Source organism: Pimephales promelas, chromosome 1, assembly GCF_988280905.1.
Source record: "Pimephales promelas chromosome 1, fPimPro1.hap1.1, whole genome shotgun sequence".
Taxonomy (NCBI): domain Eukaryota; kingdom Metazoa; phylum Chordata; class Actinopteri; order Cypriniformes; family Leuciscidae; genus Pimephales; species Pimephales promelas.
Genome location: NC_142769.1, coordinates 10640281 through 10658221, shown reverse-complemented (window position 1 = coordinate 10658221; position 17941 = coordinate 10640281). Strand labels below are relative to the sequence as shown.

Genomic DNA, 17941 nt, shown 5'->3' with positions numbered 1-17941 from the left:
GACTCCATGTCTGGTTCCTGGATGGGACGCGGAGGTTCTAGGTGGCCTACCACAAGCTGTGGTAGATACCATCATTTCCGCTAGAGCCCTCTCTACAAGGTGCCTCTATGCATCAAAGTGGAACCTGTTCGTCGTTTGGTGTTCTTCCCGCCGGGAAGACCCCCGAACTTGGAAGATAGGTTGGAACGACGGCAGTTGCCGCAATAGCCGCTCATCACGATACATTTGACGAATCGTGCCTGGAGTTCGGACCGGGCCTTTCTCATGTTGTTCTGAGACCCCGATTCGGATTTGCTCAAGGTTCCTACCACTCTGTTTGTAGATCAGGTAGTGAACCTGCAAGCCATGCCTTTGGAGGAGGCAGACCCAGCCCCAGCTTTTCTCTGTCACATACGTGCCCTACGTTGCTAATTGGACAGAACGCAAAGCTTTAGGACCTCAGAGCAGCTCTTCATCTGTTACGGAGGCCAGCAGAAGGGGAAAGCTGTCTCCAAGCAGAGGTTAGTCCACTGGCTAGTGGATGCTATTGTCCGGGCATATGAATCCCAGGAAGTGCTTTGCCCAGAAGGTTGACAGCTCTCTCCACTCTCTCCTGAGTGCTGGCACAAGGCGCCTTGGTGACAGACATCTGTAGAGCAGCGGGCTATACGACACCTAACAAATTTGCCAGGTTTTATAGCTTACGTGTTGAACCTGTTTCCTCCCGTGTACTCGCTACGGCCAGTGTTGCGAGGAAATAGGTCTTGTCGGCTTGCTGCGCCACTCCCGCCTTATGAGCCGTATACGTGCGCTTTTTTGCTCCGTTGGTTCCCCAACAAACGGCTAACCTCCAGTTCCTCCATCATCCCTCCGGCACCAGGCGAGGCGGATCCAGGTCTATTATACCTCTCGTAGGAGTTGTTAATAGACTGGGTGGCCTTAACAGTGGTCCGTACGGTAGGGCTGGGCGATATATCGATATAAAAAATATATCGATATATTTTTAAATGCGATATGGAATTAGATCTTATCGCATATATCGATATAGTTCAAATAAGCGCTGTGATCCTCACTGCACTGCTCCCTGCGCGAACACCTGCGCGCTGCAGAAGCCCCAGCCACAAGCCATCGATAACCATGAATAGTGTTTCCTCTGCAGTCTTTCTCCCGCGGCCGCCGCACCAAACATCATCCCGCCACGGCTGCAGCAGCTTCTCAGTGAAGTCCGGTATTGTGCACACACTATTGTGTTATTGTTAGCCCCACTAAAGACATAAAAAATATTGTAAACCACCATAAAGTTTTCGCACTATATTCCAAGACTTCTAAAGTCATTCAATAGCATAATGTGAGGTAAAAATGAATTTAAGTCATGAATTTAAAATGAATTAAAAATTTAATTAATATTTAAGTCGTTAAGTTAATGGAAACTCATCTCTCCTCAGTCATTCTCCATTCAGCATTCAAACAGCGCGCCACGTTCTGTTAAGACAGTAACACAACGAAACTCTCTTCAAGATCAATGTTCCCATTATTATACTTTATTTGTAGATACATTTATATGGTTTTCATGAAATGACTTTCTTACTGGAGTTTATAGCGCTTTCTAAATCGTATTCCTTTCTCCTGGGTGTCTGTTATTACAGCACTGGAGTAGAAAGCACAATTAATTGTTTTTCATGCGCACTGTAACTGAAATTTAAAACTGTTAAAAGAAAAGGCTCAATAAACTGTTGCATAGATATAATATACTAAGCATCAAATATCTCTTTACTTTGTGCTTAAACTTTTAAACTGTACATTGTGACTTCGCGTTGCTTCAAGTGCCTCATTTTGCGCACGGGGGGCGCAAAATCGATTTGCCGCTCTAAATTTGGAGCCTTTCATTTTATAATATTTAGGCAGGTTTAAACACCGGGGGCAAGGAATTGTGGTCATGGGAATATCCCTGCCACCACAGAGGGAAAAGAGGAAACACTGCGAAAAAGCTAACTGCAAACTTCATTTTCCCACACCCACCTTATGGAACTTTGATTAAAAATAAATAAATAATAAAAAAAAAGGTACTCCTGTTGTTGTACAGTATTTATTTTTACATTTTCTTGTTAATAGAATAGCTGAGCATTTAATTATGAACCAGGTGAAGAAACCTTTTTCTTATTTATTCATTTGATTTTTCACCTGTTCACTGAAATAGCTGGTTTCAATAAAACTAGGCTACTTGTGACTCATATTTGGCTTTGAGTGAACATTTGCTCTCACTTTGCGGAAAAAAAATATTGCGATATATATCGTATATCGATATTTAGCCTAAATATATCGGGATATGACTTTTGGTCCATATCGCCCAGCCCTACCTTACGGTGACCCATTTCTTCCACGTTCCAGCTACCCTGTGGGTTAGCACTGTGTCTTTCCCTCGACAGACCTGTTCTGTCGTCCTTGCTGAGTACGCTCCTACCCCTCGGGCTGGGACTACCTCAAGGACTGCCAAATGTTGCACTTCCCTTCGGGCCAGTACATATGTGTATTCCAGTGGCTCCCTTCGGGCAGGCAAGGGGTTTCCGCTTTATATCTGCACTGGCAGGCGGGGCGCGGAATACAAGTCCTGCATGCCAATATTCATTGGCTCGTTTTAATTCACTCGAAGGCAATTGGTCTCCCTAGCATGATCCCAATTCGTTGGAAACTCCTCCGACGAGACGTCTCCGTTCCCTACTCAGTGAATGAGGGTTACCATAATCGAGACGTTTTAAGTTATGTTGTGCTTAATCATTTTTAATGTTTGTTTTTCAGCTTTATATTTAATTTTATGGATTTGTTTTTTGTAATTTTAGTACTTAAGCTTAAATTTTAGCTTTTCATAAAGTTTTTCATGTAATATTTATATTTCATTTTATTTAAATTATTACAAACAATTTTAATAGTCTTAGTGTTAGTGAACAATAACACTTGTTAGGAAAAGAGCAACATGCATGATCTGTTGAACTTCTCCTTTTGTGTTTAAAGGAGTAGTTCACTTTTGAAAAAACTTCTGTTGATAATTTACTCACCCCCATGTCATCCAAGATGTCCATGTCTTTCTTTCTTCAGTTGAAAAGAAATTAAGGTTTTTGATGAAAACATTCCAGGATTTTTCTCCGTATAATGGACTTCAATGGGAACCAAACGGTTCAAGGTCCAAAAGACAGTTTCAGTGCAAACGAATCTTTTTTCGTGTCAATTGATTCATTCAACGAACGAAATGAACGAATAGACTCGGGAAAAGATTCGTTCATTTTGATGTACGAGTTTGAACAGGAGAGCCACGAACGCGCATCACAGAACAGAGCAAGGCGAGCATTTGAGCTTATAAAACTTAAACTTTTTTATTTGTTTTTTAATGAGCGATCGTTTCGCTTGATAAGACCCTTATTCATCGTCTGGAATTGTTTAAACCCCTTTGAACTTTGATCTTTTGGACCTTGAACCTTTTGGTTCCCATTGAAGTCCATTATATGGAGAAAAATCCTGGCATGTTTTCATCAAAAACCTTAATTTCTTTTCGACTGAAGAAAGAATGAGATGGACATCTTGGATGACATGGGGGTGAGTAAATTATCAGCAAAAGTTATTTTTTAAAAGTGAACTACTCCTTTAACATAAGAGCATGCGGGTATAGAAGTGATTAAAAAATGACAGAATATTTATTTTTGGGAAACTATATTCCATTAAATGTTTTTTTTTTCTTTTTTTTTTTGTATAAGGTCATAACTGTTTGAAGCAAACCCCGACACACCTACATTTTGCTTTGCATTTTATATAATGAGTCTAAATGTGAAAAATATGTCAAAAGAACATTAATTTTTTCACTCTATGTGGAGTCTATCATTATATATTATATACATTGGAACCGAATACAAATGTCTACCCACAATTTTTAAAACAAAACAACCCAACACCCACAAATAAGAGAATGATCAATACTTCCGCATGTATCCTCAATCTCAAGCTAAAATCTAAAGTTGATGAAAAATCGTTCTGATGATAGTCGAGCCGTCTTCAGCAGCGTGTGATTCATCAAACACACTCAAACACAGTTGAAGAAATCATGCAACAGTTTTCTTGCCCATTTTCTTGCTCATTCATCATCACAAACACCAGAGACGGTGAAATCACACAGGATTTACACTGACCCATATTCTCTAAGACACACGTCTGCCGTCATACACACAAACGTGTTTAAAGTTCAGCTTTAAAAACACATATCTGAATGCCTTAATTCTGCTCCATTCAACAAACTAACTGGGGCATCTACTCACTGGATTCACCAATTTATGGCATGGCATCTTTGAAATACAGCAGTTTAGAGCAGCTCTACAGCACATTTTATTGTCGTCTTTACAAGGTTTCGTGAAGATGGCTGCACTATTATTTTAACTAGTTATTAGCACACTTATTTATCATTTAACTCCCTTTTTAAAGTTCCATTTTAATTGGACTAAAACAGTATGTCAAGCTAAGCATTACTCGGACTAGAATATTTGCACATTTGTCGTTTTTGCGAAAACAGCCCTGGATAATTTGATTAATTAAATTCAATTCACATTTATGATTACAGCTTGATTTCAGCAGCATTTACCCAAGAAAACAAAAAACATTTTCACAGTGTTATATTTTGGTTGCAGTAAGGTAATGTTGCACTTCAACATCTTAAAAATGTTTTAGAGACCACATCTAAAACGTTATAAACAAAATAATGTTTTAGAAACTTTGTAAGAAAAAACACACCTTTTTGGTATGCTATTAAATAGTCCAAAAAAAGTGTAAATACCATTTATTACGAAAACAAAACCAGACCAAACGGCACCTTTTGTGAAATGTTAAAATACCGTAATTTGTACATTGGATAAACTGGTATAACAATATAAGCGTCCACACAAACACATTTTTAGTAATCATGTGCTGCCGTTACTTTAAAGTCGAAAAGACAGTAGCACTGACTTCTCACTTCAAGTAGGTGATTCGTTACTCAATCTATAATAGGATCTGAATCAAAAGTTGTGATTTGTTATCAATATAACTATTGTTCTTGGTGTGAAAAGATCCTAAGCATCAGGTTGGGCTGAAAGAAAGCTTTGTGCTTTGTACGTCACAGATGATAAGAACGACACACTCTTCGGAAAAATAAATTGAAATAACAGACACAATGTCACTGCAGGCTAAATTGTGTGTGCTGGACTCTCACCGGGTCGTCAAAGAGCTCCATGACGAATGTGGCTACGCTGCCGTTGATGCCAATGAAGAGGTTGATGCAGGTCAGAACCACATACGCTGTGCTGGGAACGCTGAACAGGAACGAGGCGGGATACATCATCGGAGTGATGGACCACCTGTGAGACAAAAACACATGATACAAACACTCACAAAACACTTTTAAATTCCAGGAGATGAAAAAACAAACATCCACCACACACTCACCCATAAAGCAACAGCAGCAGTATGAGCGCAGGTAGGTTGGGTGGAGAGACGTACGATTTTTGTTGGAAACACAGGAAGATGACGATGACGATGATACACGGGATGGCATAATTACACTGAAACACAACAGGATCAAACATAATACTTAAAAGACACCCGAGAACAATAACAACAAAAGAAATACAATAAATTAAATGTGTTAAGTAATACTAATTAATCCATAATAACAACACTGTTTTGTTTGCTTAACAATTGATAACAAAAGTACTTAAATAAATATATGCACTGCACCATGTTCATTTACACACAAGTAGATCATGATTTGCAGTAAATGCTGCTTCACATGACCTCCAAATCTGCAAGTGCTGTGAGTTCGTCACTTATAACATGCATTTGAAAACGCAACATGCTAAATATTACATAAGATTTCAATGAGACGAGTTCATAAACCTGCTGCCAAACAAAGGAGAAGTGTTAAACTGTATCGCTAAAATAAAAACTCAACGATTTAATTTCGAAACATTAAGAAATTAGGAGACAAATATAAGTATTGTAATTTTACAAATTTACTATAAACTAAAATTATAATAATTATTTTAGCATTTCATAGTGAAATAGTCCATTAGTAATATTTATTTTGTTTGATATTTTATTTTATAACAATAATATACATATTATTTTAAACCTTTTTTTATTTTTGTATCTTACTTTAAATTGCAATTAAAACATTTTTCATTATATATTTCCCCCAAATCATGTAGTGCTAATAGTCCCTTTTGTATGCATTATTAAAAAAAAAAAAAAAACACTTGCATCCATCTTTACTATATGCCTATTTTATATATGATATTATGCATGCAAATAAACAGTGTTGTCCACATGTGCAACTATGGGTTTACTAAACACAAATTTTGGAAAAAAAAAATTATAGCACCTCATTATATACTGTAGTATTTCTTTATGTAGCAGTTTTTAAAATTATATAGAGTAAGACGGGTTTTTTTTTTTTGGTTTTTTTTGCGCTGCATAGGTTGCAAACCCATTTTATCTCCCTTGACACTAATTAATTTATAAGCAATTTATTAGTGAAGGTGAATTTATCTCTCTCCACAGAGAATGTAACATATGACAAAGAACAATGGAGGCTGTGAACCGTATTCAGTGGTAAATTGATAGAGTTTTAATAGAGTTTTAATTAGCTATCTCAGCTCCTCTTTTTAGTTCTCGTGTACCCTTCCACTTTCCATCCATCTTTCAGAGCAGAAGGAACATTATAGGCACAGCAACGACAAAAAGTGAAGTGTTTCACATGTACCATGTCCCAGGTGAAGTTGGCCAGCCAGTAGATGGTAGGATTCACGCCACTCACAAACTGCAGGTGTTTGGATTTACTGACGCGCTCCTGGATGAGGAAGAGGACGAAGCTGGCGGGGATGAAGGACATGGCGAAGATCACACAAATCGACACAACTACATCCGTAGAGGTCGTGGCCCTGTAAGAAAGGAAAACATGATGTGAGTTTATGACTATGGTATGGTTAATTTACACATGCACGTTTACAGTAAATAAATAATGATATTTGCCTTTTTTAAAACCATCTGCAATCGTGTCATAAGCAGGACTTTTATTTTGACAGATTAGACTAATAACAGAAAGGTAAACTCTAAAATACTTTTTTCGTTCGCACTCATTATTATTTTAGTAAATATAATAAATAAATAAATATAATGCAGTAACTGTCATGCTTGTGTTATTTACCACTGTTAAATTAAACAGTGTGGTATCATATAGAACAGCTATAGTACAAACCAACACAATATTCAGAGAAACAAGTTTAAAAACAGATGCTGGTCTTGTAACATCAGATTAATAGGTAGTTATGTGGTTTTAAATTGAGATGCCATGTGGGTTTCTGAGAAAGTTCGCTCTCTTGGTCTTTTTCGAAACTTGGTCTTGTCAAAATTTACTTGGGAATAAAACTTTAACAAACTCTGACTTCACAACATCCACCTCACGCAGGGCATTCTGGGACATCGTTTCATGTCTCCTCATTTTTTTTTGACACCCTGCTGTTTATGCCTAATAGATTCAATCTCTTACTCTTTCTTCACTGACGTTCAGGTGAGACCTGATGCTGAACACACAATCTCTCACACGGTGAAGGTGATTGAGTTTCAGGACTGCATTATTCATGATTAGAGGGAACTGACGACCTCATTACAGACAAGAAGATGGTCATTTAAACTGCGTGCATGCGTGCGCTCACACACACACGCATTATGTGTCAGTGATCAGTATGATACTTCAATACTCTAACTGTGGTCCATTTTTGACACCAAAATATTTTGTGATCATCATGCCTTCACAAGCTGAGTTTAATTATGCATGAACACACACACACACACACACAAAAAACCCTACATAAACACACAAACACAGGTGTGTGCACACAAACACGTTCAAACAGGGAATACATCCCAGTTTTGCAAGGGAACAGCATTTATTTCAAATTGAAATCTTCTGCAACGTGTTTACTGTCATTTTTAATTAACGCATTCTTGCTGAAGAAAAAAGTTTATTTCTTCAAAAGGGTTGTCATGAAAAAAAATTATAATTTGAAAACATTACTAACATTGTAACTAGGGCTGGGTATTGAGACAAATTTCACAATTTGATTCGATTTCAATTCACAAGCTTGCAATTCGATTACGATTCGATTCGATATCGATTATTTTGGATATCAGTTACAATAAATGGCCATTTTTCTCAAGGGAATCAAATCTCTTAAATGCTGTAAACTATGGGAGTCTAGTTGTAGCCAATAGGCTTCATTAGCCTAATATGAAGGTAATAATGAAGTGTTTTGTAGCTATACAAACAATTAAATTACACTTTTATTTATTTTTACAATAAGAAGATTATATGAAATATAAACATTTAAATGGTGGCTGTCACAAAAACTTGCCAGATTTATTCAAATATGCATTAAATATTGAAGAACATTAAGATTATAATGCATATGTAATATGGTGTAGCCTATGTATTTAGCAAAATGCTCCTCTCTAGAGTTATTTTTTCTAGCTGACTAACGAGTGTATGTGGGTTTTCTGAGGTAAATATGACGATACATTGATTACAAGCTGTTTAACTGACATCTTTCCACGGTTGAAATGCTGATTGAGCGAATCAATGTGACATGATACGGATTTCGATAAGTTATACTCTATCTTTTAACTCACTTTCAGACGCTCATTCATGTTTATTTGGCGCTGTGACTGGTATTATTAATCCGGAAGAGAGATCAGCGCTGCTGCTTCTCCAGAGCGATCTCACGCCACAGCGCCAAAACGCTATTTATGTTTTTGAATTTTTAAAGAAAATGGACGTAACTTGAAAATTGAGACTTTGTTTCGTATTAATAGCAACAAAGGATAAAGATTATTGCGATTTTTTGGATGCGCGCAGCCGCGATACAATGTCCCATTCATTCAAATGAAACAGGATGACTAATCGATGAGATTTAAGAATCGATATCGGTTCGTAAAAATGAGAATCGATTAATATCGAGAAATCGATATGTATTACCCAGCCCTAATTGTAACTGTACCTCAGGTAAAAATACTTAATAATAAAAATAATAACAGTAATGTGATTTCTTAACACAAAATACACTATAGACCTTATTCAGAGCAGGGCCATGACAGGTATGAAAGTGAGGCTATGAGGGATAGACTTACCGTGTTTCCAATGGCATCCGCTGTAAAAAGCTGAATAAAGCTCCTAGATTGCTTACAATTTTCCACAGCTTACATTGTCGGGAGTTTTTTGTCAACTGACATTTCTTGGAAAGATATTTTTCCACTGTTTCATGAGCAGAACAATCCGAAAACACATTAAATAACAGTACAGCCCATTGAAGAGATGCATGACTATCCCTCACAGCCTTTCATTCTCATTAAAAATCAAAGATGGCGCTGCCGTGAATAAGGCGTATATGGACAACAATATTGGGACCACCTGACACCAACAGGGACTGTTATGACATCGCAATATAAATACATAGACATTAAAGGGTTAGTTCACCCAAAAATGAAAATTAAGTCATTAATTACTCACCCCCATGCTGTACCAACCCCGTAAGACCTTCGTTCGTCTTCGGAACACAAATGAAGATATTTTTGATTAAATTTGAGAGCTGTATAACTACCACATTGGCTGCCTAAGGGACTGCCTCTTGACGGTCCAGAAAGTCAATGAAGAAAATGTTTAAATATCCCAAGTGACTACCGTGGCTCAACTATATGTTTATCAAGCGACGCGAATACTTTTTGTGCGAAAAAACAATCTAAATCTAAGGAAATCTCAAAAAAAAATCTAAGGAAATCTCGTTTCTGGCCAACAAGGAAGAAAAGAAATAGTCGAATAAACTCGTTATTTTTGTTTGTTTTTTCGCACAAAAAGTATTCACGTCGCTTGATAAACATATAGTTGAGCCACGGTAGTCACTTGGGATATTTAAACATTTTCTTCATTGACTTTTTGGGCCGTCAAGAGGCAGTCCCTTAGGAGCCAATGTGGTAGTTATACAGCTCTCAAATTTAATCAAAAATATCTTCATTTGTGTTCCGAAGACGAACGAAGGTCTTACGGGGTTGGTACAGCATGGGGGTGAGTAATTAATGACTTAATTTTCATTTTTGGGTGAACTAACCCTTTAATATTTGATCCCCCCTTTGCAAAACTGTCCCTACAAAGTTGGAAGCATTGTTCAAAAATGTCTTAGCATGCTGAAGCATTAAGATTTCACTTCACTGGAAGTAGGGCTCGAGAACAACCTGTGAAAAAAAAACAGCCCCAGCATTCATTATTCCTCCACCAAACTTTACAGTAGACAGATTCAGGCAGGTAATGTTCTCCTGGCATCTACAAAAACCCACACTTGCCAATGACACTGTCAAACAGAGAAGCATAATTAATCACTCCAGAGAACAAGTTTCCACTGGCCCAGAGACCAGTGGCAGTGTGCTTTACACCAATCCATCCGACACTTGGCACTGTAGTTGTGGACGTGAGGCTTGCATGGAGCTGCTTGGCCAAGGAAACCCAATCTATGAAGCTCTCGCCAGACAGTGTTGGTGCTGATATTAAAGGGGTGGTTTACTGCTTTTTTTCTTTGCATGATTGTGCTTATGGGGTGCAATAGAACATGTCTTTGTGTGTGTGTTTTTTTCTTTCTTAAAGCCTTATTTTTCATAAAATTCACCTTTATTGTAAGCCGCTTTCTTCGCTGTCATTTGAACGACCGGTTGACTATGAAAACACTCCCTCAGAAACAAGCAATGGGCTCAGATTGGTTAGTTGGGCCGGTGTCTTGTAATTGGCTAAACCGCGTAGTGCACGTTGACTAGAAACTTGACGGGTGAAAGTTGCATGTGCTCCGGTCAAATGTACCATAATGATGTCGATACTGCCGTATCAGTTTGAGCCAGAATCAGACACAGAAAGCGGCGATGAACAGCGTCAAGCAGAATCTCCCCAAACACAGCTCTTACAAAACATTTCTGAATGAATATTTAAAAAAAATATATATATATATAATTCTATTCTATTCTACTATTATTATATATGGATTTCGATACGCTGTCAACGTTACTTGAAAATGCTAATGCTGCTTGTTACATATGATTTTCTCCTGATTAAACAGTTAAAGGTGCCATCTAACATAATAAATCAAATCCTACTCCATATTCCATAACAGATGGGGGCAGTATACCTCCAAAAAATGACTTGTGCTCCTACCATCGCGCATGTTATTCAAATCATTTGACATGATAGTAAAAGGTTGGAAGACCGCAGAATTTTACGTGGAACATTTGGAGATTTTTAGAGATCAGAGACTCAATGAACTAAACACTAGAGTGAACTAAACTAAACACTATGAATCTCAACACTAAATGATGAAGACCGCCTCATAGATCTCAAAAACAAGCTGGTGCATTTCGACGGTATGGGAAAATAAAAGCTTGGGCAATTATTTGAAGTTTATGGTATTCGTTTTGTTCATATTACACCTTTATTGTTAGTGAATTAATTTGACAGACAGCATTCGCTGATGTTGATCAAGCTAGCGCCGTGAATTCACCGTGAGACACACGCAATTGACACTTAGCAAGCAGGTTAGTTAAGCTCTCAGATTCTGTCAATTATATTACGCAATTCAAAGAATAAATACCGTTTTGGCGGTTGTACATGTTACACTACAGATCCCTAGCGCACGTGAACCGATCGTCTCTACTAGCTGGAAAAAGAACATGAACACTGTTGAAAGATACAGTATGCTACAACTTACCAAAATGTATTCCTCATGCATAATGTCGACCAATCATTTTTTGAACTCTTCCCTGAACTGAAATGTAGTAGTGGGCTGTATTTCCACACGACTGACATCAGGTTCAAGTACACACACAAGCCGGCGCGAGCGCGACTCACTCGCGTATTGCAGTTTGGCTGGTGCTAACGTTGCCCGTCCGCATACCACCTCCCATGGCCGGAACTGGTATTACGATACCTGCCGGGCCGGGGCTAGTAATTTAGCATGCTAATTCAGGTTAATATCTCGGCAGCACTATAACTTGTCAGTTTTTTAATGACATCTTTGCACTTATTTCTTCTCATTCTTTTGATGCGTGTAGCTCATTTTTCGTATATTGTTACCTCAATTATTACATATGGCACCTTTAATATAACTAAATAAATGACTGAGTAATACCGCTATTTAAATTTATTGTTTTCATCGATACAATGAACAACCGTTTATCTATTCACAAAACTTAGTTAACTCAGTGTATCGTTTTCTTTAGGTGTACATGCGGCAATGTGTAAATATCTATAACAGTAATACATATTTAGATAAACAATACATAAAACCTGTAAACAAGCCATACTGTACACTGATAACTGATGATTCCATATACATTTTTGAACTTTATACACGTTTGTCTAACTAACTAGCTACTAAAAACAAACAGTGTTGGCATTGGTTTACGTTCTTGATCAAATCGAAAAATTACATCATAAAGTATACATTTACAAAATTCAGGTCCAAAATGTTTGTACGCATTTGTCATAGACACAAAATAGCATAACTAAGTGGCTACTAAAGCCAGCTTGCAGTTGTTTACGTCCTTGATAAAACTAAAACATTAAGTCTGAAATTATACATCCAAATAAATGTAAAATTATTAAGTCTTACAAGTTGTGGCCCAACAACTGCTGCCTCTGGTTTTAAAGTTGGAACTGCTTCATGTTTTAGCAACAGTTCTTGTTGAATCCGGTGTTGAATTCGTGGAGATTCTGGAAACTGTCTTCCGTAAAATGCGAAGCACAGAGAGGTAAATTACGATTTTCATTTTCAGGAACATAATCAAACATCAATTTGACGAACTACAGCATCCGTGGGAAGCCCGAAAACAGAAGACCTGACAGCTGGGAGAAAATAACACCCTTTCGACGGCATGGCTACAGCTCTCCACTCTTTGACAAAGCCGCAGAAATATGGCCATCCCCCCTATTTTGCATATTCCGGAGGGAGGGTTGATGTAAATTTATGGGTCAGTTAAGTATAAAACCCGGGAAGTATTAAATAATGTCCCATTCTTTTGTCCATATAGTGCACATGTGCATTATTATTTAAATGCTTTTATCGTGTGTTGTAGTCATTGTGTATGCGTGTGTTGTGTGATACTTACATTGATGCAGACGAGAGCTGTTCTTTAGTGAGATTAAGCGGGTGGTTGAATGTTGTGATGCCGTATTCATTTGCTCTACGTCCCGCTGGCAGGTTTCCTCTCAGAATGCCATTACTGGCCACGTTCAGGAACGATACGAGTGAATGCCAACCCTGATTATAGAACCACACCTACACACACACACACACCTGTTTAAATACACATCCATCATCTTCCTACTAAACTAATAATCATTTTTGTTAATTAAATAAATTAAAATATAAATATTAGATTAAAAAAGCTGCCGTGGTAACTACCTAAAATAATAATAAGTTCAAGTACTAACATTACTTAAACTAAAATAAAACAGAATTTATAAAATGTACATTAAACCTTAAATTAAATCCAAACAAACATTAAAATAAAACCTCATTCAAAAAATAATAAATATACTATATATATATATTTATGTATATATATTTAAAAATTATATTTATTCTGGTAGAAAGTGGTCAGCAAAGAAATCTGTAGTAGAGGCAAAGGCTGCCCTTCAAATTGGGGATATAGTGGGACAGGTACAGCATGGGAGAGGGGGGTTTGGGCTCAGTTTAGCTCCTCCTAAATGGCACAAGGCAGGCCCAGCTCAAAGGAGGAAACTGGTAGTCAACGAGGTGCAAAAGCAGGAGGAGAGGATGAGGTGTATAAAGGCCATTTCCCAGGCCAAGCAGGGAGAGTGGATGAGATGGGAGAGTGTGGAACAAGCCAAGAATATACAGCAAACCCAGACGTAGTACTGAAGGAAAATTACAATTGAGCGGAAGTACGTAGGAGGGCGGAGCAGGCTAGTGATGTGTATGTTCTTGGAAGAGGCAATTCAGTTCAACTTTAAAAATCTCCCTTTCAAAACGGTAACATCTGGTTCAAATGATTTACTTCTGATCTGTACTATGATCTCTTCTGATATTGGATACTGGATATTGTATGAAAACGGCCTCTTCCCGCTGCTTACCTTCACATTGTCTCTGGTGCCCATCTCCAATAGAACCAACCGAATGGCCTGGAAAATGTATTCAGTCTCGTTATTCTGCACACACAAACAGAGAGAGAGAGAGAGCTAAACAAAAACACTAAACACTACTAAAACAAAAACACAGCACAGAAAACAATATAAATAACCATATCTATTTCCATTTTACAAACAGCATCTCGTCATATTGTTGTATATACTTTATATCCAATTTGTGTTTACGACCTTTTAATCTTAAGACACTTTAAAATATTCTCCCATTTTTAAACAGATGCAATTTACCACTGAGACAATAGCTCAATATTTCTAGAGATATCTAACTTCAGATATCAGAGACTTCCACATCTGAGTAGAGGGGGCATCGCTACCAACCCATTTGGTCATTATAGCCTTCAGGCCAGCATCAGGAGAAACTGAACAGTCTCTTTGTGAGCTCTCAGAGGGTCAGGTATAAGCCCCAGTAGGCACATGAGTGGGCTGAGTGGGGCTGTCTGTCCTATCACCAAACTGATTTCACTGCATACTGCCTGCCAAAATACCTTGATGTTTTTGCACTCCCAAAGACAGTGATATCCAGTGCTGTTATACTGGTTGCCCACTGAAGCTAAGCAGGGCTGAGACAGGTTAGGTCTGCGTGGGTCCTAACGCCCCAGTGTAGTAATGGGGACAATATACTGTCAAAATAGCACCGTCCTTCGGATGAGACGTTAAACCAAGGCCCTGACTCTCTGTGGTCACAAAAAATCCCAGCATGTCTTTCGAAAGAGTAGGGGTGTAACCCTGGCATCCTGGCCAAATTTGCCCAGTGGCCTCTGTACATCATCGCCTCCTAATAATCCCCATATACTGTATATGTATAGATACACAACTTCTGAAAATACGGCCATGTGGTTTTATTAGTCTGAAGGGGTGGTCAAAATCCCTTGCCTCTTCAGTATATATATCATAATATCATTTTAAATGATTATGTATTTCTTTTATAAAATCAATAATTAAGTATATTCATTGTTACTTAATCATTTATTGACATAAATTTATTCTTTGTGCTTTTGCTTGTGAAATAATATTCTTAAATGCATGCTGATGTAAGTCACCAGCTTCTTTTAGGTGCACAAGACCATTTGGAGAAAGGAGAAAGGTTTATGGATCCTAAAGGCGTCGTGAACACATTTGTCCAACACATATGATACTTCTCTGTACAGATGGTCAAGCTATATTGAGCATTGCTTTATTGAACTTTAATTGTTATATTAAACTGTATTCTTTCTATTATATTTGCTTTCTGAGAAGCAAATGGTATCTGTTTTTCTCCCAAACGAGTGAATGTTTTACCATTATGTTTTGGTACACTTAACTGATAATAAGACGCTCAGACTCTCTTCAGCCTTGATAGGAGCTCTTATTTGCTAGTGTCCTATGTGAATATGTTAACAGTGAAAATAATAGGGAAATAGGGATTTTGGTTTATGTTTGAGTGTTAAAACATAAAGGGGTCATTGAATCCAACAGTTTAAGGCACTATTTCTTTGTTGAAGTCTTACTCCAGTTAGACTAAAGTTCAGTGCTAGTCTTCTTGGTTGCAGGTTAAGGAACCACTGCCATTATTGGAGATTGAATGAGTTGTTGTTCTGGACACACTGGCGCCAGCAACCCAAATCTGTGACCTGGAAGGTCATGACGTGCCTCATCGATGGAGATATGTTTCGTCTATCTGTATATGTGTGGAAAATTACTGTGTTTATCTATATCGTAGCCAATGAGAATCATTCAACGTGTAAGCAATGACGTAGCTTAGACCTTGGAAACAGTATAACTGCCGTGATCTTTGTAACTGTAAGGGGGCGGCCTACGAACTCCTGAGTGAGTCTTGAAGCTGACTTCTGCTGATGAAATGGCAAACTATGTTCAGTAAAACTTTCTTTAATTTTTATAATTCCGACTCCGGGTCTTCATTCTTCATATCTGGTTCTGGGTCCTTTAACTGTTAACCCCTAACAAGTCTGCATAAAAGCAGTCATATTTATGAGGTATACAAATCAGGTAAATTCCACTTCAGACAAAACAATAGAGACTGACAGATATCAGACACAAATAATAATGTCTGCTGCTCCCCAGGCGACACTGTAAATACACGATGAACACTAATAACTCAAAGTGAAGGTGCCAAAAACTCTCCAGTGCCTGTTAGGGAGTCCTAACGTCCTGCTATTAGCATTACATCCGTCCATCACAGAGCTAAGCAGCATTAAAATCCCATTAGACCACACAGACACTGGCACGATGCCGGAGAGACTCACTCGAGCTCTTAAGTACAAACGCTTGTACTGCTCATCCTCAAGAATTCAACAGCATTACATTTTGTGTAATAATTAGGGTTGCTAGTCCTAATGCTAAATATAAATAATAATAAAACACAACTGCACATAAAATGATGCATTGTTAGGACAGCAAAAAACAAAAAAAAATTCCAGCTTGAGAAAGCATTCATTTTATAGTGTTCATTATCAATATCAAAGACATTGATGTTGATTCTTTTGATGTTATCAAAGAATCATAAACATACGAAAGTGCATGCCAAATACTTGATTATAATTTTAACTGTAGTGCATTATTTGATATTACATTAAAAGTTAAAATATTTTAAATGTACAATATTTTCACTTTCATTAAAAATGTGTGATTGGGGTAGGGTTTCAATAAAAATGACATTAAAGTATATTTACCATAGTTTACCAAGTTACCATAGAATACACTTAAGTTCAGCTAGGTCAGCAGTGGGTCAAAAAACACACTTAAGTTCAGCTAATTGCAATTAACAAATTTAAACTAATACTTTTTTTTTTTAAATGTAATCTCTGAAAAGTGTATGGAAACACTGCATTCTGTTCACACTTAAAGGGTTAGTTCACCCAAAAATGAAAATTCTGTCAGTATTTACTCACCCTCATGTTGTTTCAACCCCGTAAGACCTTCGTTCATCTTCGGAACACAAATTAAGATATTAAAGATATTAAGATCGCTCCTGCATACAGTCCATAGGCTTCTTGAGGTACTGGCTCTTGCTGTCCCCGAAAAGTCATTAAAGACATCGTTAAAATAGTCCAAGTGACTACAGGGGCTCAATCTTAAGTTTATCAAACGACGAGAACACTTTTGTGCGCAAAAAAACAACAAAAATAACAACTTTATTTCAACTATTCACTTCCTTCTCCATGAGCCTGTAAGTCAGTTAACGTAGTGTGATTGCGTAGAGCTACGTCACACGTAGGCTCACTATTGGCCGACGCTGGTCATGTGTGTGTGATGCGTGTGACGTACAATAACAGAAGCTTACGCTATTAAACTAGTAACCTGACTCACGCAGAGGGAGAAATAAACGAATAGTTGAAATAAAGTCGTTATTTTTGTTGTTTTTTGCGCACAAAAGTGTTCTTGGGTGAACTAACCCTTTAAAGCTGCAGTCCGTTATTTTGAATCTTTGTCGCCATCTCTGTTCGAAATCTGCAATTGCAGTTATTCGCGGAATTATCAACTTTACATGGGTTGTGCCTCGGCACGGCACAGTGCGGATGAATCCAATGTTTTAAGGAGAATGTGCGGCTGTCAGTCACCGCAACGGTGTGGACACTGTCATTCGGAATCACAGATTCTACTTTTTGGAAGTATGACCAACAGAAGAATTTTCACCGGAACAAGTAAGTAAAATCCACTTTTGTTTTGACCAGCTAAGGGAAAAAAAGCATTGCA

The 17941-nt window shown here is 37.8% G+C and overlaps 1 protein-coding gene across 2 annotated transcripts in view; it reads right to left on the bottom strand.

The window, feature by feature from the left end:
• Window positions 1–17941, bottom strand: part of LOC120477781 (phospholipid-transporting ATPase ABCA1) — a 265488-nt gene that overhangs the window by 50893 nt on the left and 196654 nt on the right. For both annotated transcript variants that reach the window (XM_039669594.2, XM_089126189.1), the window contains exons 35-39: window positions 14177–14251; window positions 13189–13358; window positions 6755–6932; window positions 5440–5555; window positions 5207–5351 (exon numbers count right to left, since the gene is read on the bottom strand). In XM_039669594.2, the coding sequence (XP_039525528.2) occupies window positions 5207–5351; window positions 5440–5555; window positions 6755–6932; window positions 13189–13358; window positions 14177–14251 (684 nt within the window). The remainder of the gene's footprint in view (window positions 1–5206; window positions 5352–5439; window positions 5556–6754; window positions 6933–13188; window positions 13359–14176; window positions 14252–17941) is intronic.